Raw genomic sequence first — 27,246 nt, forward strand, 5'->3', positions numbered from 1 at the left:
AGCTTAACAAGCGATTAGACGCCCGTTTTGAATGCATCCCTGATGCAATAGGGGATCAGCACGTCCTAAACATACATCCAGACTCAAGCGTAGCTAACAGCATTCATCACATGCAAATGCCATGTAGATGAGGCTATTAGCTATTACCCTTGATGCAAATAATTGCCATGCACCTGACGCACACTTTTTAACACAGCAAGTTTAATGCCAGCCCTAGAGCTGGCTTAAAGTCTTGCCACACATCAAGGGCTAACTAAAACACAAAAACATCCATCTTTCTGTGGCTCCTCCTACTTTTAGTGTCGTTGCAATACTAAGTAGGAGAAAGCAGCAACGTGAAAAATAAAGTCTTGATGGCGGGCAGCTTGGGAAAACGGACGCTCAATTTACCAGCATCCGTTTCCTAACCCAAGGCACTGTGTGGGAAATGGATGCTCATAAACTGAGTGTCTGTTTTTCTAACCTGTGGCTATGCGCACAGCCATGCCTTTTGGGTGCCCAATGGCAAGAACGCACTAGGGATGCACATTTGATCCCTAGCACGTCCTTTTTAGCGTGGTACCTCATTACCATACTGCATTGGGTGTCCAAGCAACGTGACTGTGTGTGCATTTAAAAAAGTGCGCCCAGTTTGGACGCATGTTTTTACATGCGGCTTATTGCATTGGTCCTTGGTGTGTATGAATGTATTCTGATGTTTTTGTGTTTATCTGTGAATGGCTGATATGTTTAAAAAAAAATTAATAGTAACATATGGCTCAGATATTTGATATATTGGTGGATCTGTTGAATTGAATACAGATTTATTAATTTTGGATTAAGTGTTTCAATATATCATTTACTTAGGGTTGATGAATAATACGCACTGTCACAGTGAGATGGGCACAGTAAATCGGGAGACATGTGGGGTGTGTGTTGGCGCACTTTCTCCATCCCCGTACTCTGAGAGTGTAGCTCACTCTCTCCCACATATGTGAGTGTGGAGGGGACAGTGTTGTAGGTGGGGGTGGGGTGTGAATGATGCTGTCGGGGGCAATTGAAATTTGCAGTAAAACCTGCTTTTCTGTGCACCCTCCGACTTAATATCATGGCAGTATTAAGTCGGAGGCCCCAAAAGTTAAAAAAGTAAAAAATAAAAAATAAAAAAAATTTAAAATGGGCCCGCGGCTCGCGGGTTGAAAACCGGACGCTCAATTTTGCCGGCGTCCGGTTTCCGAACCCGCGGCTGTCAGCGGGCTCGAGAACCGATGCCGGCAAAATTTAGCGTCGACTGTAAAACCCACTGACAGCCGCCGCTCCTGTCCAAAAAGAGGCGCTAAGGACGCGCTAGTGTCCCTAGTGCCTCTTTTTGCCGCAGACCCTAATTTAAATAAATTACTTTACTGTATCGCGCGCACAGGAGAGTGTCCTGTGTGCGTGCCGGGAGAGCGGATGCTCGCCTGCTCTCCCGTGATTTTTACTGTATTGGCCCGTATGTTTGCCTGCCACCTGGACCTGATCTCTTGCCATGCACTTGAGTACACTTGTTTGCCACCTACTCCGATTCTTGGCCTGTCCTGACCCTGGCAGCCCAGCCTGTCCTGACCCTGTCCTGACCTTGGACTCTTGCTCTCTATACCTCCCTCGGGATCCACCATCATAATGCAATGGCTCAACCTGTGGGGGAGGCAGCTGGTATAGGCGAAGTTCCAGCCTGTCCTGCATCAGGGCGCGTTCGCCAGCTGTCGGCATAGACCAGTCAGTCATCACACTTATGCTTTGATTTTACTTACCATGCTTTGTCAAAATGGTCTTGAATGTGAGAATGAGCCCAAAAGCTGGGATGCACTGCACCAGTTTCACATAAAATACTATTTTGGCAAGTCATGGCAAGTATAGATAAATAAATAGATACATAAAATCAAAGCATAAGCTCTCTGGGTTGGGCACCTACAGCTAGCTGGTCAAAGTGTAAGCTCCCTGGGGCATCTACAGTTAAACATTAAGCCAAAGTCAAGATACATAACACTGGTGTACTGTTCAGTTGTAGGTATCTGCCCCAAGTGCTTACCCTGGAAATTAAACTCCTGAATCCGAGGTGGAGTAAACTGAGTATCTGTTATTCTATTGCTGTATCCACTGTGGTAGAAGCAGGTTAGTCACTATCATACTGGGCACAGCAATAGTTTAACATGGCCAACAGAAATGTGAGTTACGTTTTATTCCTTCTCTGATCCAGGAGTTACATTTTGAGTGTTAAGAAAATGTGCCTTAAGCTGTCAGCTCTTTAATGCATCTCCCTGCATTGCTGGGAATAACTAATGACTCCTTTTACCTGGGATTTACATGCACCTGCATACTTTTAGTGCTGGTTTTTATTCCTGTTTTTACATGCAATTTTCAGGAGTTAAACCCCTGTTAAATACCAGGGTTAACGTACCATGGAAAATGCATGCTAAAACAGGACTAAAAATCTGTGCTAACATCAGCATGTTTTATTGCATCGGCCCCTACAGATCTCTGGGACCTCTTAGTTTGTAGCATAGATAACAGTGGTGTCCATTAGACACAGCATTCATTAATGGTAAAAACAAAACTAGGCAAAAAAACAGAAATCACCAAATGCAATATGCTGAGTACAGAAAAGGAAAAAACTGTTCCTTTAAAATGTACACTGAATTAAACTGAAAAATCAATACAAAATTCCAAAAAAATTATATGATATATCACAAATAAAGGGAATTGATTGAAAGAAGAGGAGTAAAAAAAGTGAGTTCATAAGCACAATACAAGCAAATAACTTGAAAGCTAATCATGAAATTTTGTAATCAACACTCACCGTAAAAAAAACTTTCCTAGTGAAAAATTATATTGATAATCCTTAAAATTAAAGTGAGCACCTTTATCCCTAAAAATGTTGAAATCAAGATTACGGCATAAAAAACAATTGTTCAAAAATAAAGTCATAAAGATTAGTCATACTAAGGACCAAATTTTAAAAGTATTGCTTGCGCTAAAAAAAACCCCATATACATGAGTATCTGGGCCTCGCGCGAGCGACACATATTTTAAAGCCGGAAATTACTCATGTATACACACATTTGCGAGTAAGAAAAAGGGGCAGAGTTGTGGGCGGGGCATGGGCATTCTGCGGAGGGGCCAAGAGTATGGTGCATAACTCCATATTTTAAGGCCGCAGCACAGGCCGGCTTCTAATCTGCGTAAATGTACTGCTGCTCCTGCTGAGGAGCAACTCTTCAAATCTCGCATTTTGGGGCCTATATGACAGGGTGAGGGCTCTGAGACAACTGGGGAGTCTGGATAACCTCGAGGTAGACTGAGCAAACTGATGGACTAATTGGAAAAACCTGGAATGTCCCTCGTATGAGCATGTTTTAAATTCCACTTACATACGCGCGATAAAACCGGCAAAGTCCTATAGAAGATATGTGAAGTAGGTATGCTCAAGTAACCTCTTAAAATTAGGAGCATAGTTACACGAGCTAGACATATTTTAAATATTACACGTGTAAATGCGCGCATGATTTAAAATTCCATCAAATGTTTGCTCGCATGCCTATACACATGTGTATGGGTGCGCTCGCTTTAAAATGAGCCTGTAAAGATTGTAGAAGCCACCCCTAGAAGAAGCCCTTTTTTCACCTCATAAATGGCTTCTTCAGGTGGGGAGGTGCAGTAACAAATTTAAGTTGAAATTCAAGAAAACCTTCTCAAATGAATCTTAACAGGTTGAATGGAGGTTTCACACAGAATATGGGTTCCCTTTAATTAATATCCACTTCATACTTCATTGGGTGCAGACTTAACTGACATCCCAGCAACTTTTAGACTACTCAACTCATAGTGGTAATCATCTCCCAGGAGCTCCAAAACCTTTAAACTACTAAAAAGTAAAACATGGAAAAATAAATGACTTAAATTTCTAATGAATGTGAGAAAATAAGTAAATCTGCCTGTCAGATACCTTAACTTGTAGTAGTGCTTAGCTTCCCAAGGGCTCCAGTCCAACTGCCATAAGAGGCAATGCATGTCTCCACTTATATGTCCACCTGTAGGGTGTCACATGTCTATAAAACAACCATTCAGAAAACCCAGTTCAAGTGAAGAGGCGTGACAGACGAGCCCATGACTATTATAAAAAATAAACAAAAACCTGCCATTCTACATCTTGGTTTAAACCTGCTGAGCTAAAAGTGTGCCATGTATATACAAACCATTGTTCCTGATGGAACAGAATGCGAGCTACATCTCCACCATGTTTCATTATCACCTGTTGAATGACAATAAAATTAAGATCATGCAGTGTGTGACGGTATGATGCCCAATAGTCAACAAGTGGAATACTAAACTTCTGAGTATGAATGCAGCTCCTGTGTTCAGCTATTGAAGTTTAATCTGTCGTTTAGTCTGCCTGATATAAATCTTCAAACATGGGCATATTATAGCATAAATAACCTGCTTAGAGTCAAAATAATTAAATTTGGTAACCTCATCTCAGACTCTTGGAAGGGGTACAGTAGAGTAGACAATAAGTTTGAGAACCATGGTTGTTGTCCAATTAGTGCAACAGAAATCATTGGCAAGGCAGCACAGATCCCTGGCTCTTTCAGGAACCTGCTGAATGTGCATTCCGAGCCTGTTCTCTTATGCAGTGACTGGGGCTCCCTCCCTCTGGGGACTGTGTTCACTACCTCCCCAACATCCCCAGGCCTTGCCAACCTGCTCCTAAGAAAAATAAAGATATTGTGAACCAAGGCTGGGGACTCGGAAGTATAGTCAGAAATCCTGAGTTCCTGCCCAAGGACTGCTATTGATTCTGTGTGTGACCCTGTTTGCTTTCCTGTAATTGAGCAGCAAAAACCAAGAGCAAAGATAATAACATCAACTCAGATTGGAGGTTTTCTTGGGCAGTAATTTTGGTATTTCTTTACGTTATTGTACTGTGCTGCGCACTTGACGGTGTTCTGTTAACAAATATGATAACTGGTTATGACTAAAAATAATATGCTGTTGGTTAAGATCAGTGTAGTGTTCAAGTTACTGTCAGTGCAATAAATAAAATGGAAGAAGAGGTGGATTGTAACGAAAGCATTACCTTCTGCCAGGAACAGACAGCAAAGCCGCTTTGCTGCCAGAGTGCCAGTGGTACAGATAGGCATTTAACTTGTGTCAGCTTTACATGTGTATTAAAATCTCCTCTCTTGCCTGCTGAGTAGTAAAGATGAGCAAATATTAGCCTTCTGACTCCAGCACATCTGATATGCGTCTTCTGGAAAAGAACTGATTTTTCATCTTGTCATCCAGGGATTGGACTTCACGCCTGCCTCTACGAACATGATAATTTGTAACAGAGCAGGATAGCTCCTTCTAGACTGAGGGGCATCTGAAAAGCAGCAAGATGCTTAACATGATTTCCAAAATAATGTTTTCAGATCCAGATTGATAGTGGATATCATTTTTATTTACCTTTGTGGCATCCTTGACAGAAAGTGCTGGAAATAGAATGCCATAGGCCACTACCAATTCGTGTCTAGACCCTTTTGCAACTTCTGCATGCAGCCTTCAAAATTGGCAGCAGTGGAAAAATAGGTGCATGTGTCAACTATATTGCATGCTTCAACATGGCATCCATTCCGGCACCTGAATGTGCATAAGTAAGTATTTTTCTGATTCCATGAAACTTACATGTGTAATATGACCAAGAATGGAACATGAGGCATGCAAGTTTGAAAAAAGGAACACAGAGAAAAATTGGTGAGGATATACACACACAAGTTCCATTTCTCAAACACACGCTACCTCCTTCTCTCTTATACACATGTAAGGGCATCACCAAAGTGTCCCTTACCAGATACATTAGAGTCTTCACAAATGCTGAATGTATGAGGTCAGAGAGAGTAGGAGTGGATAGCATACTGTGACTCTCCGCAAAGGGAGGTGACTTGTTAAGAAATTTGGCGTAGCCCCTCCCCCCAAAACACTTCAAACAGCATAATGTTGCTTCTCTTTTAAAATTCAAAATAAAGGATTTATTATATACACTGAATGTGACATTACATTTTACACTACATTTCACAGTTTTTCTGTCACTCCAAGCAGGATAGCATTACTCACTGACACTCACAAAGGACAGAAGTTACTTACATGGTCTAGTTCAAAGTATATTACCTCCCACATGAAAACAGCACTAACTGCCTGCACTCAAACAGTAACAATCCTATCTATGAAAGACAACTCTGCAAATATTGCCCCAGGCCCTAAAACACCAATATACCTCGTATTAGAAAAACACAAGCCTGGTTGCTATAAATCTCAACACAGAAACTGCATACTAGCAGAATACTTCACCTTGGTCACACACGCAAAACACAGACAGGCCCTCACCAAATACAGAATAAATAGACCGAAAAGAATAGAAATATGTAAACAAAAAGTGAACTGGAAAATGCAACAAGCCAGATTCTGTATACTGCAGAAACAGGTTTGCAGTTGGTGAGGAAATTGCTGGGCCAAAAATACAATAAAAAAATAAATAAGAACATAAGAAAATGCCATACTGGGTCAGACCAAGGGTCCATCAAGCCCAGCATCCTGTTTCCAACAGTGGCCAATCCAGGCCATAAGAACCTGGCAAGTACCCCAAAACTAAGTCTATTCCATGTAACCATTGCTAATGGCAGTGGCTATTCTCTAAGGGGTAGATTTTCAAAAACCGCGAATAGGCGTACTTTTGTTGGCACTCCAGGCGCAAACAAAAGTACGCTGGATTTCAGTAGATACGCACGTAGCCGCTGAAATCCGGGATCGGCGCGCGCAAGGCTATCGATTTCGTATAGCCGGCGCGCGCCGAGCCACGCAGCCTACCCCCGTTCCCTCCGAGGCCGCTCCGAAATCGGAGCGGCCTCGGAGGGAACTTTCTTTTGCCCTCCCCTCACCTTCCCCTCCCTTCCCCTACCTAACCCACCCGCCCGGCCCTGTCTAAACCCCCCCCCTTACCTTTGTTGGGGGATTTACGCCTCCCGGAGGGAGAAGTAAATCCCCGCGCGCCAGCGGGCCGCTAGCGCGCCGGGACGTGATCTGGGGGCGGGCCCGGAGGGCGCGGCCACGCCCCCGGGCCGCCCCGGGCCGTAGCCACGCCCCCGGGCCCGCCCCCGGAACGCTCCCGACACGCCCCGAAAACTCCGCGCGGTTTGGGCCTGCCCCCGACACGCCCCCGACACGCCCCCTCCGAAAACCCCGGGACTTACGCGAGTCCCGGGGCTCTGCGCGCGCTGGTAGGCCTATGTAAAATAGGCTTACCGGCGCGCAGGGCCCTGCTCGCCTAAATCCGCCCGGATTTTGGGCGGACTTAGGCGAGCAGGGCTCTTAAAATCCGCCCCTAAGTGAACTTAATAGCAGGTAATGGACTTCTCCTCCAAGAACTTATCCAAACCTTTTTTAAACACAGCTATACTAATATATACTATAATATAATATATAATATAATATATACTATATATAATATATAATATAATATATACTAATATATTTGGAAATGTCCATAACTATGTCAAATATATTTTTAACTCCCCAAACAACAAGAAACCAAAATCTCTCAAATATTGTAAAAATTAAAGTGAAGTATAATAACTATATATAGCAAAAGCATCTATATAGACACTATTCTTTTGAAAATCTTTCAAGCTTTTTAAAATTTCCTTTAAAACATTTTTCCTATTCATTTGTTGGCATTCGGAATATTTTTTTCCATTTTTCTCCATTTTATATTTTCTTCACTTTGTTCTTTTCTCTCTCACTTTGTCTCACCCTCTCTCCTCTGTTTACTTCACCCTCTCAGTACAGTCTGACTATCATTCTCTCAGAGATGCTTATTCTCCCCTTACCTTTATTCCCTCTCCACTCTTTCCCACTGTCTCCCCTCTATTTCTTTCCTCCTACAATTCCCTTCCCTCCCGCTCATCTCCCATCCCTTTCTGTTTCAGTCTTCCTTCCTTCCTGCCACTCCTGTTTCTTACCTCTCACTCAGTCTCCCCTCCCTTTCCCCAAGTTCTCCTTCCCTTCCTTTTTCCCTCAGAGTTTTTTCTGCTCCATCTTTAAAAAAAAACTAAACATACCTCCAGAATGTACCCTTACAGCAGGTCATTGACACCCCCTTCCTCATCGAGGGTATGGAGGGCAGGTATTCCTTTACCTGCCTAAGCCCAGACCCAAGGTTGCCCGTTCCCTGTGCCCAGGAGCAGAACAGGCTCCAGTAAGTCTCTTACCACTTAAAAGATTAAATTCCGAAATATGTACCCAAAGACAAAAATTCAGTCCAGCCAATGAGTGGACTGGTCAGGACCAACAAACAGGACTTGGGTGAAATTCTTAAAAACCTAAAGGCCTATGCACTAAAAACCAGACTAAAAATGTTTTGGTGTGTCCATGCTAAAATGGGTGGTGCGCTACATTTTCAGCACACTCACTAAAATGTAGCATGGATAATGTGAACGCACAACTAGCATGCACTCCAATAAAAACAAGTATAGGGTTTGCAGGCTGTGTCATTCTTCCAGCAACTCCTGCTCCAGCAGCCACGTAGCCTGTATTTTGAAACCCATAATCCATCTTGTTAACTGGGTCCTTTAAAGAGCATGTAAACTAAAAAGTTAACAGCTGCTCTGATGTAGACATTTTACATTTCTGGTCTTAGCAAGCTGGCTATATTCAATAATGCAGTTTCACTACTGAATATTCCTCCAAAGGATACTAATGATGCATTAGAATTAGGGCATCCCGACAGTGAGGTTCCAATAATTAGAAAAATAGTCCAAGTGCCTGTAACTAAAAACTCACCTGAGCTAAAAAATTCTAACTTATCCCTATCAATTAAAAAGCAGAATGAAAATACAAACAAAAAACAAACTTTGAAATGTTTGTATGCTAATGCCAGAAGTCTAAGAAGAAAGATGGGAGAATTAGAATGTATAGCAGTGAATGATGACATAGACTTAATTGGCATCTCAGAGATATGGTGGAAAGAGGATAACCAATGGGACAGTGCTATACCGGGGTACAAATTATATCGCAATGACAGAGAGGAGCACCCGGGAGGAGGTGTGGCGCTTTATGTCTGGGATGGTATGGAGTCCAACAGGATAAACATCCTGCATGAGACTAAATACAAAATTGAATCTTTATGGGTAGAAATCCTTTGTATGTTAGGGAAGACTATATGATAGGAGTATACTACCGTCCACCTGGTCAAGATGGTGAGACAGACAGTGAAATGCTAAGAGAAATTAGGGAAGCTAACCAAATTGGTAGTGCAGTAATAATGGGAGACTTCAATTACCCCCAATATTGACTGGGTAAATGGGACATGCTAGAGAGATAACGTTCCTGGATGGAATAAATGATAGCTTTATGGAGCAATTGATTCAGGAACCAACGAAAGAGGGAGCAATTTTAGATCTAATTCTCAGTGGAGCACAGGACTTGGTGAGAGAGGTAACAGTGGTGGGGCCGCTTGGCAATAGTGATCATAATATGATCAAATTTGATTTAATGACTGGAAGAGGAACAGTGTGCAAATCCACGGCTCTCATGCTAAACTTTCAAAAGGGAAACTTTGATAAAATGAGAAAAATTGTTAGAAAAAAACTGAAAGGAGTAGCTATAAAAGTAAAAAATGTCCAAGAGGCGTGGTCATTGTTAAAAAAATACCATTCTAGAAGCACAGTCCAGATGTATTCCACACATTGAGAAAGGTGGAAAGAAGGCAAAACGATTACCGGCATGGTTAAAAGGGGAGGTGAAAGAAGCTGTTTTAGCCAAAAGATCTTCATTCAAAATTGGAAGAAGGATCCAACAGAAAAAAATAGGATAAAGCATAAACGTAGGCAAGTTAAATGTAAGACATTGATAAGACAGGCTAAGAGAGAATTTGAAAAGAAGTTGGCTGTAGAGGCAAAAACTCACAGTAAAAACTTTTTTAAATATATCCAAAGCAGAAAGCCTGTGAGGGAGTCAGTTGGACCACTAGATGATCGAGGGGTTAAAGGGGCACTTAGAGAAGATAAGGCCATCGCGGAAAGATTAAATGATTTCTTTGCTTCAGTGTTTACTGAAGAGGATGTTGGGGAGGTACCCGTAATGGAGAAGGTTTTCATGGGTAATGATTCAGATGGACTGAATCAAATCACGGTGAACCTAGAAGATGTGGTAGACCTGATTGACAAACTGAAGAGTAGTAAATCATCTGGACTGGATGGTATACACCCGAGAGTTCTGAATGAACTAAAAAATGAAATTTCAGACCTATTAGTAAAAATTTGTAACCTATCATTAAAATCATCCATTGTACCTGAAGACTGGAGGATAGCAAATGTAACCCCAATATTTAAAAAGGGCTCCAGGGGCAATCCGGGAAACTACAGACCGGTTAGCCTGACTTCAGTGCCAGGAAAAATAGTGGAAAGTGTTCTAAACATCAAAATCACAGAACATATAGAAAGACATGGTTTAATGGAACAAAGTCAGCATGGCTTTACCCAAGGCAAGTCTTGCCTCACAAATCTGTTTCACTTTTTTGAAGGAGTTAAACATGTGGATAAAGGTGAACCGGTAGATGTAGTATACTTGGATTTTCAGAAGGTGTATGACAAAGTTCCTCATGAGAGGCTTCTAGGAAAAGTAAAAAGTCATGGGATAGATGGCGATGTCCTTTCATGGATTGCAAACTGGCTAAAAGACAGGAAACAGAGAGTAGGATTAAATGGACAATTTTCTCAGTGGAAGGGAGTGGACAGTGGAGTGCCTCAGGGATCTGTATTGGGATCCTTACTTTTCAATATATTTATAAATGATCTGGAAAGAAATACGAGTGAGATAATCAAATTTGCAGATGACACAAAATTGTTCAGAGTAGATAATCACAAGCAGATTGTGATAAATTGCAGGAACACCTTGTGAGACTGGAAAATTGGGCATCCAAATGGCAGATGAAATTTAATGTGGATAAGTGCAAGGTGATGCATATAGGGAAAAATAACCCATGCTATAATTACACAATGTTGGGTTCCATATTAGGTGCTACAACCCAAGAAAGAGATCTAGGCAACATAGTGGATAACACATTGAAATCGTCAGTTCAGTGTGTTGCGGCAGTCAAAAAAGCAAACAGAATGTTGGGAATTATTAGAAAGGGAATGGTGAATAAAACGGAAAATATCATAATGCCTCTGTATCATTCCATGGTGAGACCGCACCTTGAATACTGTGTACAATTCTGGTCGCCGCATCTCAAAAAAGATATAATTGCGATGGAGAAGGTACAGAGAAGGGCTACCAAAATGATAAGGGGAATGGAACAGCTCCCCTATGAGGAAAGACTAAAGAGGTTAGGACTTTTCAGCTTGGAGAAGAGACGGCTAAGGGGGGATATGATAGAGAAGTTTTAAATCATGAGAGGTCTAGAACGGGTAGATGTGAATCGGTTATTTACTCTTTCGGATAATAGAAAGACTAGGGGGCACTCCATGAAGTTAGCATGGGGCACATTTAAAACTAATCGGAGAAAGTTCTTTTTTACTCAACGCACAATTAAACTCTGGAATTTGTTGCCAGAGGATGTGGTTAGTGCAGTTAATATAGCTGTGTTAAAAAAGGATTGGATAAGTTCTTGGAGGAGAAGTCCATTACCTGCTATTAAGTTCACTTAGAGAATAGCCACTGCCATTAGCAATGGTTACATGGAATAGACTTAGTTTTTGGGTACTTGCCAGGTTCTTATGGCCTGGATTGGCCACTGTTGGAAACAGGATGCTGGGCTTGATGGACCCTTGGTCTTACCCAGTATGGCATTTTCTTATGTTCTTAAAGTTAGTTGGATAAGTTTATCCAGCTAACTTTGCTAGCTAGACTGTGTCTGAACATGGACCTTCCAGATCCTAGTTTTACCCTAATATTGTCTTCAGGAGATGTTAGTATCTTATGTGACTGTTATATGTTTTATTCATACTGTGTATCGCCTTGGGCTGGGCGACTGGGAAAGGCGATTGCTAAATCATTAAATTAAAAATAAATTAACTTAGCATGTGTGTGCATATAAATGAAGTGAACATCATTTGCAAATTAGTTTTTAGGAAGACATGCAAGAAACATTGCGGCATGCTCTCCTCCACTTGCTATTTATAGCACATGAATCCTTTTGGCTGGTGGAAGAAAGGTGTCCTTTCATGTCCCAGTGCAGGGATGGCTATCTTCCTCTTGGTTATCCCTGGGAGAGGCATCACTTCTCTTTCTGTGTGCTGGGTGCCCAGATGAATACATTGGACGCACTGGGTTAGTGTCCAAACTTAAATTTACTGTATAAGATAGTTGCAGATGGCACAATAAATATGCTTCCAGCACCACAGTCTTTTCTCTCCTCAGCTTTACCTCTATCTGTGCAGGAATCTTTGCATGGGCAAGGGATCCGACAACCCTCCTGGATTAGGTGAGATGGAGGTCCTGGTGGGCAGGAAAATCCCCATCTATGGATGGCCAAAAATCCTGTCCTTGCATAGAGAGTAATCTCTCTTCTCTCCCCAGGGGCTGAAGACTCCTCTAGGACCTTTACTGTTCTTGTACTCACAGTTAGCAGTTCTTCCACTCTTTAGTTTATTTCAATCTCTGACTCTCTTCTGGATCCCTTACGTGTGGGATCCCTAGAAACATATTTACTTACGCTGCTCCTATGCAGGTAGGAAAGGGCAGCCACAAATCTTCCTCCTGGATGGGTGAACTTAATATCCCTTTTTTCTTAACTGAATATAACACCGGAGTTGCTCTTCACAATGGGTCATCATCTCTGATTGGCAGGTCTTCCCTATCCCTGGGCATCCCAGACATAGTGTTCCCCATGCCCTGAGTCCAAGAAAAATCTCAAATGCCTGAAAACATCCAGAGGGATATCCCAACCAGCTAGTAAGTAGACTGGAAGGAAGACCCTCCCAACCCTGGTCAGTATCCCCAGGCTGCGTTAGCCTGCTTCCACTGACTGGGCCTGAAAAATAACAAAGGGACTGCACACAGACTCGAGAGAGCTGTTATAAAGCCTCCTAGAGGGGCAGTCATTCCCAGGCCCCTCAAAGGGAGGGACTGGAGCTTGAACGGGTGCTCCCTCCATCCACTCACCTATTCTAGCTAATACTGGAAACCAAAGAATGGCCCTTGGTTATACTGAATTAAGTGTGGAGTAAATTAAAGTGCAATTAACAGCAAATGTGTTCTGTTTTCATATATTTATATAAAGGTATCTAAATAAATGGATTAAATCACTAATGTATTAAAATTTATAGTCTCTAGTAAGAAAAATATAGAAAGCCCAAATTTTAAATAACACAAAACTCCAAAATGGACAAATTAAACATTAGTGCTCTTTTATTTGGTGGTGCACTTAATAGGTTCTTGTTAACAATTCTCCAATCCATAGTGAAAACTGGCTTAAGCACTATACTTGTTATGCAAGTAATCTAAGCCTCCCTTTCAGGAGCTGTACTGTTTTAATTCACAGTTCTGTAGTTTGTCACCTGAGTAACCGAGGTAAGATTCACAGCTGCAGGCAGTTCAGCAAATGCTGAAGGAGTCACACCTGACTGGATACTTCTTCAGATGTTTCCCTTTCCTTCAGATGTACTTTTTGGGGAAAAGAACAAAACACATCACATATTAGCTGATTATGCCTCTTGGGATCCTTATCAAGATAGAATTCCCATACTTATGGCTGTCTAATACTGTTACTGTAGAGTAGCAATTAGAGATGTGAATCGTGTGCCAGATCGTCTTAACGATCAGATTCGGCTGCGGGGGAGCTCGAATCTGATCGTTAAGATATGTGAATTGGAATCATTTCCGATTCCAATTCACATTTTTTTAGGAGGCCCGCACCGCAAAAAAAAACAAAACACATCCGACCCTTTAAATCGACCTCCCGACCTGACCCATCGCTAATTATTTTTTTACGGAGGCCTGCGCCGCAAAAAAAAAAAAAACACATCCGACCCTTTAAATCGACCCCCCCCTCCCAACCCGACCCATCGCTAATTATTTTTTTACGGAGGCCCGCGCCGCAAAAAAAACAAAAAAAACCATCCAACCCCTTAAATCGACCCCCCCCTCCCGACCCGACCCATCGCTAATTATTTTTTTACGGAGGCCTGTGCTGCAAAAAAAACAAAAAAACCCATCCGACCATTTAAATCGACCCCCCCTCCCGACCCCCTGGTTTAAAGTTACCTGGTGGTCCAGGGGGGCCTCGGGAGACCTCGGGGAGAGATCCAGGGTGGCCTCGGGGAAAGATTTCCCAGGCATCACCTGTTCTAAAAAAAAAAAAAAAAAAATGGCGCCGATGCCCCTTTGCCCTTACCATGTGACAGGGTATCCGTGCCATTGGCTGGCCCCTGTCACATGGTAGGAGCACGATGGCCGGCGCCATCTTTAAAGATGGCACCGGCCATCTTTACTCATCAGCCCATAGTATAATATGGGCTGATGAGTAAAGATGCCCCTGACGATAAATCGTGGGCATTTTATTGTATCGTGCACTCTAACGATTTTGGACGATTTTAAAATTATCTGACGATAATTTTAATCGTTCAAAAACGATTCACATCCCTAGTAGCAATCCTGGCTTCTGTCTCAGGTTGTTTCCTGTAGACTCTTTAATCATCTCAGTCTGTCCTGAAGGGCACACTGCTCTCTTTTTCCTGTTCTTTTGTCTTCCATCCGATTGGAGAACAAGCTTGGTCTAAACAGTCAGTCTCCATTCCTGATTGGATAAAAGCTTCTAACTCTGTGTGCCGATTGGCTCTCACATTGTCTTATTTTTAAAAATCTTGATTGGCAGGTTGTCTCTTACAATTCACAGCTATCTCCTTGCAAGTAGCCTTAAATAGGAAAATCATGATTGTCCACTGTCCAAATGACTCCAAGATCCTTTTCTTGAATGGCATTGCTTAAAATGGAACCCAGCATGGTGGCCCTATAATTTGGATTTTTCTCTTTATTTATTTATAGCTTTTATATACCATTGTTTGGAGAGTGCCATCACAACATTTACATGAACAAATAAAATAAACTTAAAAATAATGATACAGTATATAGTATGCTAAAAGAAATAGAAAGCAAGAAAAAAATAAAAATAACATAAAATTCATAGAAAGATTCTTGGCTTGTTAATGGGTTTTTTCCTGGTCCTGCTCCTCATAGGCTCTGTGAAACAGCCAAGTTTTTAGTTCTTTTTTAAATGTTTTTAGGTTCTGCTGCAATCTTAATTCAGTCGGTACGGCATTCCAGATTTTTGGGTCCGCAAGGGATATGGCTCTGTTTCTAATCTGCATTAGATGTGCCAACTGTATTGTTGAGATGGTTAAAAGGCCTTTGTTAGCGGATCTTAGGTTCCTTTGTGGTGTATGTAGTTGGATGGTTACATTAAGCCAGTCTGTTTCATCTCCATAGATTATTTTATGTATAATACATAGAGGTTTATATTCTATGCGAAAATTTATCAGTAACCAGTGTAATGAGATCAGCACGTGTGTGATGTGATCGTATTTTTTGTATTTGTTAAGATCCTTGCTGCTGCTGCATTTTGAAGGACTTGTAAAGGATGAATTGTTGACTGTGGGAGACCTACCGGTAGTAGTAGTGCATTGCAGTAATCAGTGCCGGAAAACAGTAAAGTTTGGAGCACTGTTCTAAAGTTGTCATTGTTTAGTAAAGGTTTTAAATGTTTAAGTGTATGGAGTTTATTATATCCATCTTTTAACTTATTGGCAATGTGTTTTCTGAAATTAAGTTCGGAGTCAATAATAACTCCTAAGTCTCGTTCATTGTTAACTATTTCAAGATTAGACTTTTGATCTTCAAGTATAAGGTTTGGTAATTTGGTACAAGATGACAGTATGATTTCTGTTTGTCAACATTCAGAATTAATTTCATGTTTGTTAATAATTGTTTTATCATTGACAGATACATTGCAGTCAGTTTATAGGTTGTGTCAAGTGAGTTACTGATCGGAATTAAAATTTGTATATCATCCACGTATATATAGTGTGTGAGGCCAAGTCCAGTTAAAAAATGACAGATCGGAATCATATAAATATTAAACAGAGAGGCCGACAATGAGCACCCTTGTGGAACTCCTGTATCAAGTTCTGTTTTATCAGAAAAAGTATTTTTAATTTTTACTTGGAAAAAGCAGTTTTTAAGATATGAAGAAAACCATTTGATTGTGGTATCCGTCAATCCAATTTCTGTTAATCTGTCTAGAAGAATTGTATGGTTCACAGTGTCAAATGCTGCTGATAAATCGAGCAATATTAGTAGATAACTTTGTCCACTATCATATCCTCTAAGGATGGTAACAGTGAGAGCAAGTAGTAATGTTTCGGTGCTATAATGCTTTCTAAAGCCGAATTGTGATGAATATAAAATATATGTATCACTTTACACTTGTCCATATTAAATTTCATCTGTCATTTAGATGCCCAATCCCCCAGTCTCACAAGATGCTCTTGCAATTCCTCACAATCGGCTTGTGCTCTAATGGCCATCACTCCCTTTTCCAGGTTATTTGTTAATATATTAAAAAGTACAGATCCCTGGGCACTACTATTTACCTTTCTCCATTGAGAGAAACGACCATTCAGTCCTGCTCTCTATTTCCCATCTTATCACCAGTTACCAATCTGCAATGGACCATTGCCTCCTAATTCATGATGTTTTAATTTCCTAATGAAATTCTCATGAGGAACTTTGTCAAACATCTTCCGAAAATCCAGATACATGGAAACATAGAAATGATGGCAGAAAAAGACCAAACAGTCCATCCAGACTGCCCAGCAAGCTTATGGTAGCATCAGGTCTCCCCTATAACGATAGCATCAGGGGGTGGCATCTACCGTGGCATACAAGTTACCCCCATATTTAGTTTCCCAAACCATTAAAGTCAGGGCCCTTGTTGGTTACTGTGAGTCCAATTCCCCGTTATTTCTTATCTCTTGCCATTGAAGCAGAGAGTAATGTTGGAATTACATCACAAGTTTAAGGCTTATTGGTTAAGGGTAGTAATAGTCACATCAGCAAGTTACCCCCATGCTTACTTGTTTTCCCAGACCATAAAATTCAATATGCTTGTTGGTTGCTGTCCGAAACGAATTCCCCTTTTCCTCTTTTCCCCCTGCCGTTAAAGCAGAGAGCAATAATGAGTTGCATCAACAGTATGAAGGCTTATTGGTTAAGGAGAGTAACCACCACACCAGAAAGTTACCGCCATGCGCTAGTATTTTCCTCATTTCCATCCTTTAGCCTTTAGGTATCCATAGTGTTTAACCCATGCCCCTTTGAAATCTTTTACCATTTTTGTTTTCACCACCTCTTCCAGAAGAGCATTCCAGGCATCCATCACCCTCTCCATGAAGAAATGTTTTCTGATGTTGGTTCTGAGTCAACCTCCCTGGAGTTTCATTTCATGACCCCTAGTTCTACTGGTTTATTTCCAATGGAGAAGATTTGTCGAATGTGCATCATTAAAACCTTTCAGGTATCTGAAGATCTGTATCATATCTCCCCTGCACCTCCTGTTCTCTAGAGTAGGCATATTTCGGTCCTTCAACCTCCTCATAAGTCATTTGATGAAGACCCTCCACCATTTTGGTCACCCTTCTCTGGACCACCTTCATCCTGTTTCTGTCCCTTTTGAGATATAGTCTCTAGAACTGAACACAGTACTCCAGGTGAGGCCTCACCAAGAACCTGCACAAGGGGATTATCACCTCCTTTTTCTTACTGGTTATTCCTCTCTCTCTCTGCTGCCCAGCATTCTTCTGGCTTTAGCTATCACCTTGTTATTTTGCTTCAGCATCTTCAGATCACTAGACACTTTCACCCCAAGGGACCTCTTTTGCTCCATGCATAACAGCTCTTCACTCCCCATCAAGTACAGCTTTTTTGCAATACCACAACCCAGATGCATGACTCTGCACTTCTTGGCATTGAATCCCAGTTGCCATATCTTCGACCACTGTTCAAGCTTCCTTAAATCATATCTCATTCTCTCTACTCCTTCTAGCGTGTCAACTCAGTTGCAGATCTTAGTATCATCCGCAAATAGACAAACTTTACCTTCTATCCCTTCCGCAATATCGCCCACAAAGACGTTGAACATCCCTGTAGCATTCCACTTAACACCGCTCTCTCTTAAGAGTAGGTTCCATTTACCATCACACGCTGTCTTCTGTCCGTCAACCAATTTGTAATTCACGCCACCACCTTGGCGTTCACTCCCAAGCTTCTCATTTTATTCACAAGCCTTCAGCCTCAGCCTTGCTCCATGTCCACCTGCAGCTTCAGCCTCGGTCTTGTCTGGTCTCTAGCCTTGTCCAGTTCTTCGGATCTTACCGTAGTCACAGCTTTCTGGACTTACCATAGGCTGGCTTGTGCAAAGACTCATTCACCCGCTGTCGGTGCAGACCTTAGAGCTCTCCCACGAGGTTACATCAAGTGCGCTACGGCAAGAGGGGCTCACGTTCATAAAAGTCCGAACACCTCCCCCTAGTTTAATAGCCTCCCTTCCCCCCTGTTAGTCCTGACCCTTAAATCCCACTGACCAGCCTAGATTTTTTTTTTGTTTTATTACTTACACGCCATCTATAGCAGACATAAATTTACATGGCAGGGGACCCCAGCACGTGCATGGACACATTTACACACACATTTCTTGGCCAGGCCCTGACATGCCCACACGCCACCTCTTTTTACAAACGTTTTACTTGTGCATGCAGCGGGAGATATGCGCATCCATGAGTGGCTTTTAAAATCTGCTCGCCGCGCACTGGCCCGACTTGTGCACGTACCTCCCGGTTTCGACGCACGCAAGACTTTTAAAATTTGCCTTCTTGCTGGGAGAGCTACTTTGGATGCAAAGTGTTTGCACTTAAGCATAAATTTTACAGCTTAGCTCAGCCTTAGTAAGGCTGACAATGATGTTTGAAAGTTGCTGACCCCTCTCCAGCCTTTGAAGTGTTTCAGCACCAACAAACTGAAACTTCCCACAGAACATGTGCTTTACTGTTTGTTTTTGGGAGGGGGTTATATTTAAGCATCAATGATTCAAAGTTCTTCATATGATTTTTTCTAGTTTCCACTGATGAAGCCAAGAACATTAGTCACTGTGCTTTTTAATTCTTATTTTATTTATATTCCACTTTTTGGCCCTTCAAAGCAAATTTCATTCAAGTACTGTGGTTATTTCTCTGTCCCCAGAGGGTTTTGTAATCTTAAATTTGTACCTGGGGCAACGGATGGTAAAATGACTTGCCCAAGGTCATAAGAAGTGGCAGTGTGATTTAAGCGCAGGCTTGTACTCTCCTGCTCCAACCACTAGACTACTCCTCCACTGACTTGTTTGCATTGACTACTTACCTCAGTCAACACATTGACCCTACATTTTAATCTGTAACTGTGACATCTCTCTGGCTGACGTGCTGCACTTTATTGAATTTTCTTGGGTTCTGACACTGAACTGAGAAGTGATTACATTTTTTCTCACTCATACCATTGATATATGTGGAGTTTTTGTCTTATTCTGCATGCATCAGTATCTGACTGATCTGGCATCCATCTCCCTGACACTTTGCCTTTGAGACAGGCCTGCTCTAGCGATCGAAATACACTTTGGGATTTTATGAGATTTAGCTGTTATGCCTATGCATTGTACTTTTTGAGTTTCTGATGATTTGTCGTTAGTGTCCAAAGACCCATAATTAGTGTAAAGCACAGGTAGGAATCAGCTAGCAATATGTCCGTTACGCCCATGGAACAGGCGAGGCATCCCTTTCCCCAAGAAAATGGCTTTTTATTTCAAATTCATGCGTGGGATCGGACGGGCAACTGGTCAGAAGGGAGACATTGCCATCTCTCCTTTTTCTCTGTTTTTGAGCCGCAGTAGGGAATTATTTTACCCTTTGCTTTTGTAAGCAGCTGCCTTTATTAAAAACATCAGTCCAGATGAAAAAGAAAGTTTGCTTTCACTTTGTCAAAGTGTTATTCTGCTTTTTAAAACTGGTTTGCGAGCAGACGAAGAGAGTTGGCGGAGGAGAGAGGTGGGGAAAGAAAACAGAGCCAGTGGGATGGGATGGAGGGGGAATAGTTCCTTTCCTGAGCCATGGATTGCTTCTTCTTTCTATCTTCCATTGTTACTTATCTTTATTTCGTATCAAATTATTTTAATCTTCTTTCTGGAGATTTTAATTATTTTTCTGCTTCTGCTGCTCAGTCCCACAGGGTGTGAAATACGGCAGGAACAGCAGGCAGTCCGAAGTCTTAGCACTGAGGGAGGATATTAAGAAAGGCATAATCTGCATTTCTGCACTCTCGTCAAGAATGCCTCCGTTCAGCTGGGCTGCCCATTATTTACACCGTAAAAGTAAAAAATATATATATTTATATGTAAGGAGTATTATACCTTTGGACAAAAGATGTAATGTGTTGGCAAAGTGGAGAATATTCCAGCTAAAGAGGAGGCTGCTATGGCTGGGTTCTGCCAGCAGGTGGCAGAGCACAGCCTCAGTGAGTGACACAGGGAGTGTTGAGCTTGCTTTGGAAGGAATAAGAAGCAAGGAGTTTTTTTGTTTTTTCTCCTCATACGGAGAGAAAGAGATGGACAAGGTCTTTTCCTCAGGCCTGTCTAACATGTTTGGAGGAAGATAATGAAGCTGTGAGACTTGTGTTGCTGAAAGAGACCACCGATCCTTAGAATCAGCAGCTGAGAAATTGAAGGCGAGGGAAAGATTCAGCTCAGGAGGCTGTGAATAACAATCTTGGCTGGTTTCGGTATCTGGTGAGATGTCCAGAGGCCCCAGCTCCTGTCCTTCCCTCTCAACCCTCAAGGGTGTACTTCAGCAACTGTAGGATGACGTACCCAGCATAAGAAGAAAGGCTATAGCATTTATTTTACCTTGTGGAGTTTACTTTTTCCAATTGGACTCTTGCTATTCTTTTTCTATATCAAGTTGTTAAATAAAAAGATTTTAATTAGGGAATCACCATCTCTGTTGTCCTGTGTGGTGATGTAAGTAGAGGGAAGAGGAGTATACATTTGCTGGGACAGCCTAACAGCGAAGTCTATCCCCCTAAAAGAAGGACTTTAGAGTCAGTGACGCTTGACTGTTTGCGTGGCCCTGCATGCCTGTTACAGGATATCCAGAAGAACGGGCCGTGCAGCGCCGCTGCCCTAAATCGTTCACAGTTTCCTTACTGAGGTTTGATGACAGTCATGTCTGCAGCAAGTGATGTCACGGTTTTGGCAGCACAGAGCTGTGGCACCATAATCATTTCCAGAACATCGCACCGAGAAAGAGAGCACTGTGACCTGATAAGTTTCGACAGCGGCAGATGAATTTCAAATTTGTCAAAATAGAACCGGCCTGGTGGCTCAGCAGCAGCGCGTTCGCTCCCTTAGTGGCTGGAGTCAGAGCACTGGGGTCCCAGAGTGGGCCGCAGCCAAGGACCATCACTGTAGTGGTTGGGCTCAGTGGGGGAATTGTAACATGGGCGAGAGGGGGGGTAAATGAGGTAGAGGCCAGCCGAAAGGAGCTGGAGGAATTGGCTGGGTCAGAAAAGTAATAAAATATTGGAACGTGTAATGGGGCATAGTGTACAAGCTGAATTGTTTTGATGCTTGTGATAGTTTTCCCTCCAGCGTCCAGAGCTCCGTTATGTTCCTGTAATGAGTTTGCCATTTTCCAACTGTTGTTGATTTTAGAATGATGGAAATGCTTGTGGAAATTCAACTAAAATAAGAAAAGCTGAGTTCCCCCCCCCTCCCCCGCCCTTGCAAGGGTAGTTAAATGAACTATAACATCTTCCAAACCATGGTCCTTTTGCTCTCGTGCTTTTCTTCATCCTGCATGGTAAACTTGTCAGCTGGTAACAGCCATGGGCAAACTCCCCTTCCCGCTACACATTCTGGAGACCCCCAGCCTCCCAGTGGCAGCATGCATTTATTTATTTATTTTCAAACATTGATCTCCCCCACACTCCTGAGTTCATGGCAAGTTGCAACCAAATATTCACAATTTGCATAAAATACAAAAAGCACCATGCAGTAAATCCATACACTAAAACAGAAGCAAAATATAAAGTAAAAACAGAAGTCCAAACCCAAATTGACATTAAAATTAATGCCCATGATAACTCAAATTCCCAAGTTCAGTTATGCATTAAAAAGGAAGAGAGGAACAGAGATAATCCTTTAATTATACATTCAGCTCCTGGTTTTATATCTGTTTGGGTTTTTTGTTTTTTTTAAAGGCTTTTCTATTTGTATTTTTTATCATGGCAAATGGAGGAGGGTTTCCACATTCAGTCCTGTAATCATGGAAGAGTTGTTGTTGCTTTTCCGCTACTGCAGTGTTAGCTGAGAAATGCGGGGCTTCTGCCTCTGCCCTGGATGGGCATCGACTAGAAGCCGGAGAGCTGGCAGAGTGCACCAGCGGGTTCAGGCAACTGAAGGGGAGCCGCTGCCAAAAGCAGTGGGAGATGGGAAACATTCAGACTGGGGAGCGCTGTGCATTGGGCTAGCGTGCCAGGGCTCTGCGTTAAAAAAAACAAACCAAAATGAATACAGAGCAGTTGTTCTCCGTTCCAGTCCTCAAAGCTTCAAAGAGGTCTTGTTTTCAGGGCATGCAAATTAACCTGGCTATTAGGCCAAATGTATGCAGAAATATCTTATGAATATTCATTGTTGTTCTCCTGAAAAGCGAGCCTTTCGGGGGCTCCAAGGATTAAATGATTTTTGTTGTTTTCTTTATTAAATCTTTTTTTTTCTGTTTTTTCACCCTCCATCTCTAACTCTGCTCTCCTCCCCCATCAGGTGGCGTTCTTAAGCAGTTCTGTGGAAACCCTCACTGGCTTGAGGGCTGGAAGGGCATCTTCCTTCAATCGCACCCTTTGCGTCATTCCTTTGCCAGCAGGAGCCACCGTAATATTGGTGGCAGCCTTCTTCCCTCTCACCTTTTGGCTCAATGCGCCAGCAGGCCCAGGCTCAGGCCCAAATGGCCGTGACTGAGGCCTGCCGTAACTTCTCATTATCCCTTCATTCCAGTGCGCCTGCCCAGTCGTGAGGTCCAGGTCTGGGCTAGCTAGGCCTCCTCTGTTAACTGGAGGATTCAGTGCTGGTTCTTCTGCCCCACAGCTCACCAAACTAGCAGGTTCTGTCTCTATCTATGCACTTGTGTTTTCACATAGGGAACCAGTAGGCTCAATGAAGCCATAATCCCAGACGGACAGCACATTTGCCAGCCGTTACCTTTTCTGATAGTAGTGATAGCGCTTTTTGACGGAATTTGATCCATGCTGGGCATGCACTGACCGTAGGTGCTTTGTCCATGGGACTGACCGTCCTGCTCCCCTCATCAGGAGGCTGACAATTGTCATTTTAAATCACTCTTCATCACAATGGATTCCTGCCATACATTTTAATAGCAGTATCGGCATCATGCATTGCAAAATTATTCTATGAAGACACTGACAATTCCTGTTTTTCTTTTTTGTCTTCCAAGAAGAAAAGTCTGAGACCGAAAATTGGTACTATTATAAACTAAAATGTATTTTAAGGTGGGCATTTTTCTTGCTGATCTCTTCCAAACAGAAGCAGTGCGATGGATAGTTAGATCTGTGCAGCAGGATATTTCTAAAGGACCAGTGCACCATGCTCCAGCCATTCGCACCACGTACCCGGTAAATCAAGCTGAATGTTTTGTTTGGCTTGCATTTATTTGGAAGGCAATTAAAAGGAAGGAGGACCCGCGATGGTGTCAGTAGAAAAGGTGTGCAGGTGACAAATTCAGGGAATTTAGGAGAGAGGCACAGCTGCAGAGTGCAAGACTTGCCTTTGCTAGAAAGAGAGCCTGTGATGCAGCCTCCCAGTGGCCTGCTGGCTAGATATGCATACTCAGGCAAGAAGAAAGGGGCCACAGCTGGGGGATCAAGCTCCAGTGCTTGAAACATTAATTGGTCTTGTTCTTATTGATTTACTTCCTGAAATCTAATTTTCCGAATTAGTTTTCTTCTCCTTGCTGTGCATGGTGATGAGGCACCGGTGGCCTTATGACCATCCAGAGTGAGCACTGCTAGGTCGCGTACAACACACAGCCGGCGGGTCGGTTTCCAGGACTGCTCCGGCCTGCAGCAGTCTGATCAAGCTGCCTCGCTTGCACAGGAGAGCCAGGCTCAAGTATAGCACAGCCTCATGAACCTTGCCCGGTGTATTGCTTCTGCAGAGTTGCCCCATGCATCCTGGAGACAGGAAAGATGCTGTGTAGCACGCACACCACCACCACAGTGCTTTCTCTCGCCTTCGGCGGCGGCCCGCTGAACCGGGAATGCACGGCACCTAATAGCACTTTAGTTTTCAATTCAACGGCCTCTTTTAGCAGCGGCTCTCCATCATGACCAGTGAAAGAGTTGGACGCTTTTTATGGCGCTAGCAGCGTGTGAAGCACTTTCTGGATCTGTCCTAGGGAGGATATTTTGCATGGCCATCCTGGCACCCCCCCACCCCCCCTGCTGCCAGTAGTTGTCGATAAGGCCCTCTGCTCCAGATGTATGCTGTACAAAGGATGACAAGTGAACAGTGGTAAGAAAGATCGTGCAGGATGGCCTGAAGCAGGAGCCCTTGCAAAGGAGGGGCCTCTCTCTCAGAATAGAACATTGCCTAGACAGTCTGGGTAAAAAGCAAGGAGAGCAAGGAAGGTCAGGAGCTATTATTTCCAGCAAAGAGAGGGGGAAAACTACTGCTATTAGAAGATATATCGAAAGAAAGATATTGCTATTTATCTTCCTCGTCTACACAACCTCTCGCTGACCCCCACTCCCCAACCCAGACTCTCAGAGGGGAGCTGTTACACACAGCCTTTCTCCTTCGTCCTTCGTTCCTCCTTTCTGGCTCTCATCAGGGAATCTTTACGCACAGTGCTAAGTCTTTCCCTCTATTAGTCCCTCCTGTATAAAGGCTTAGTGCTGCAGCAACCTCCTGTGGCCAAGACTGGAGAATGCAGCGTGACTTCCAGTACTATTCTTTGACAGGCTATGGGACTGTCGCTATGTGCTATGCCTGACTTTCCTCCCTCCCCCCCACAACAGGGGCTACGGGAGAATACTCCAGCAGCATTCCCGGCCCGAGCATCCCTGAGAAGCCTGTGTTAAGAGTCTGCGTCTTAAGTGTTAAAAGTTCCTTTTCATTAAATAAGCAAATAAACTGGCAAGTAGATGGGGGTAGCAGAAAAAGGACAGAGCACAGAAAAGCCACCGCTGCCGTAGCTCATCGCTTTCCCCCAGACCACCAAGAGCCATCAGTGCCACTGCTGCCACCGGGCTGCACAGAAGAGGAGAGACTGGGTGGAGGGAGGAAGAGAGACAGGGAAGGGGCTGGAAGGAAGAAGGGGAAAATATTTAAATAAAAAAAAAAGAGCAAACATGCACAAACAAAACAGGAAAGAAGCAAAAACGCCTCAAAATTAAATGTATGAGGGAAAAAAAAAACATGTTCTCTGGTTCATAAAAATTTTGACTAGTGCCCGAGTTTCTGAAATATTTTCCACCCCTGCAATTTACTTTTAAGGCAGATTGGTTGTACTAGAGCGATCAGGTCATGGAATCTTCTGCCTAATGAGACTGGTGTACAAAACATTATAGGATATTTTTAAAAGAAAAAGAAGGGATCATTTCAGGATAGGGTATATCCATGGATAATGTTACATGAGCTGCTTCACTGAAAGCAGCTGCACACAGGCGAGGTAGACCCCACCCAACCTACAACGGGATCCGCTTAATTCAAAGAATCCACCAAAAACCGTGGGCTGCTGGTACTGTAGGATTTACTGTTCTAGACAAAGAAGGGGGAGCTATAAGTGAATGGCTGGCAGGGGAAAGGTTCTCATTTCCGGGTCAGGCCCAGGGAAGCGGGCTGAGGCAGGTCTCTCTTAAAAACCATGAAGGAAAGCACGATCAAAAGCAGGGAAAATGTCTCGGTGAGCAAAGCTCATCTTTTCCACGCTTAGCCATTTGCTGCCCTTTGGTGTCTTTTCCGTGTTGTCGGTAGGGATGTTAAATTGCTGTCTTTGCAGTGTTACTAGCACAGTGTACATGCCTTTGGACAAGCCATGCTTTTTTTTTTTCCCCCAGTGTTGTTGATGCTAGATCGATACTTGTTCAGTGTTACCGGTGTGGTGTGCGCTCCTGCGGTAAACCGGCACCTTTCCAGTGCCCCTGGAGTTAACGTGCGCGCCTCAACACCTCTGATTGTTTCGGTTTGTGAACGACAGGCATGCTTCTGCTCACTCGCTCACCTCTGCTTTTTCCTGCAGTTTGAAGATGAGATCATTAAGAAGCTGGACAGTGAAGTGGAAGGAGGCCGTGGAGATGAACAGTATAAGCAGCTCTTTGAGAAGATGTAAGTCTGAGTAACATTGTGTATAACAACTCTGGGCTGTAACTGTTGTGTGTAACTTCTTTGATATCAGGGAACAAAGGCCCCTGGAGTCATGAAAGATCAAGCACCTAATGTATATAAACAAGAAAAAGCAAGTTGTAAGATATAAGATACAAATTAAATACGTGTTTACTTCATTGGTAAATATCTTTTTACCTCAAAAAATGAATGGCGCTACTGCTCACAACTTTCAAACTTGTGCTTTTCTTGTGTCCATTACCAAGGGCATAATTTTCTGACAGAAAAACCCAGAATGGTGTTCTGCCACCTTTTTTCTGGGACCCAAGAAAGCAAAGCAGAGCCAGCATTGTATATCAGTTCTGACTCCCCTAAGGAAACGGATCAGAACCATTTATGGCCCCCCAAGCCCTTGAAAGAAGTAGAGAAGAACAGAAAATGTTGGAGCAGCTCACCCTGAGACAAGAGCAGCCACAGGGCTTAGATTTGGGGTGTGTGTGTGTGTGTGTGTGTGTGTGTGTGTGTGTGTGTGTGTGTGTGTAAATGTGTCTGTTCACATCTGACCCTGGCTCTGATCCTTTGCACAGGTCAAACCTGGCCCTGCCCATCTCACGCCCTCCACAGTTCCAGGTCCTTTTTGTCTACAAATTAAGCCCTGAGCAGCAGCCACTTAAATCTCATGTTCTCAACCACCTGCTTGAGCTAGTGGTCCAGGGCAATCATTTTCCTGATGGCCCATATCACCATCTTCAGTGCTGCCTGCCTCTTACCTT

The 27,246-nt window shown here is 43.0% G+C and overlaps 1 protein-coding gene across 1 annotated transcript in view; it reads left to right on the top strand.

Annotated features, from left to right (window-relative positions):
* Window positions 1–27,246, top strand: part of LOC115087992 (dedicator of cytokinesis protein 2-like) — a 1,829,205-nt gene that overhangs the window by 1,577,843 nt on the left and 224,116 nt on the right. Inside the window, exon 34 of the mRNA XM_029595813.1 lies at window positions 26,391–26,476. Within this exon, the coding sequence (XP_029451673.1) occupies window positions 26,391–26,476 (86 nt within the window). The remainder of the gene's footprint in view (window positions 1–26,390; window positions 26,477–27,246) is intronic.

Source organism: Rhinatrema bivittatum, chromosome 1 (assembly GCF_901001135.1).
Source record: "Rhinatrema bivittatum chromosome 1, aRhiBiv1.1, whole genome shotgun sequence".
Lineage (NCBI taxonomy): Eukaryota > Metazoa > Chordata > Amphibia > Gymnophiona > Rhinatrematidae > Rhinatrema > Rhinatrema bivittatum.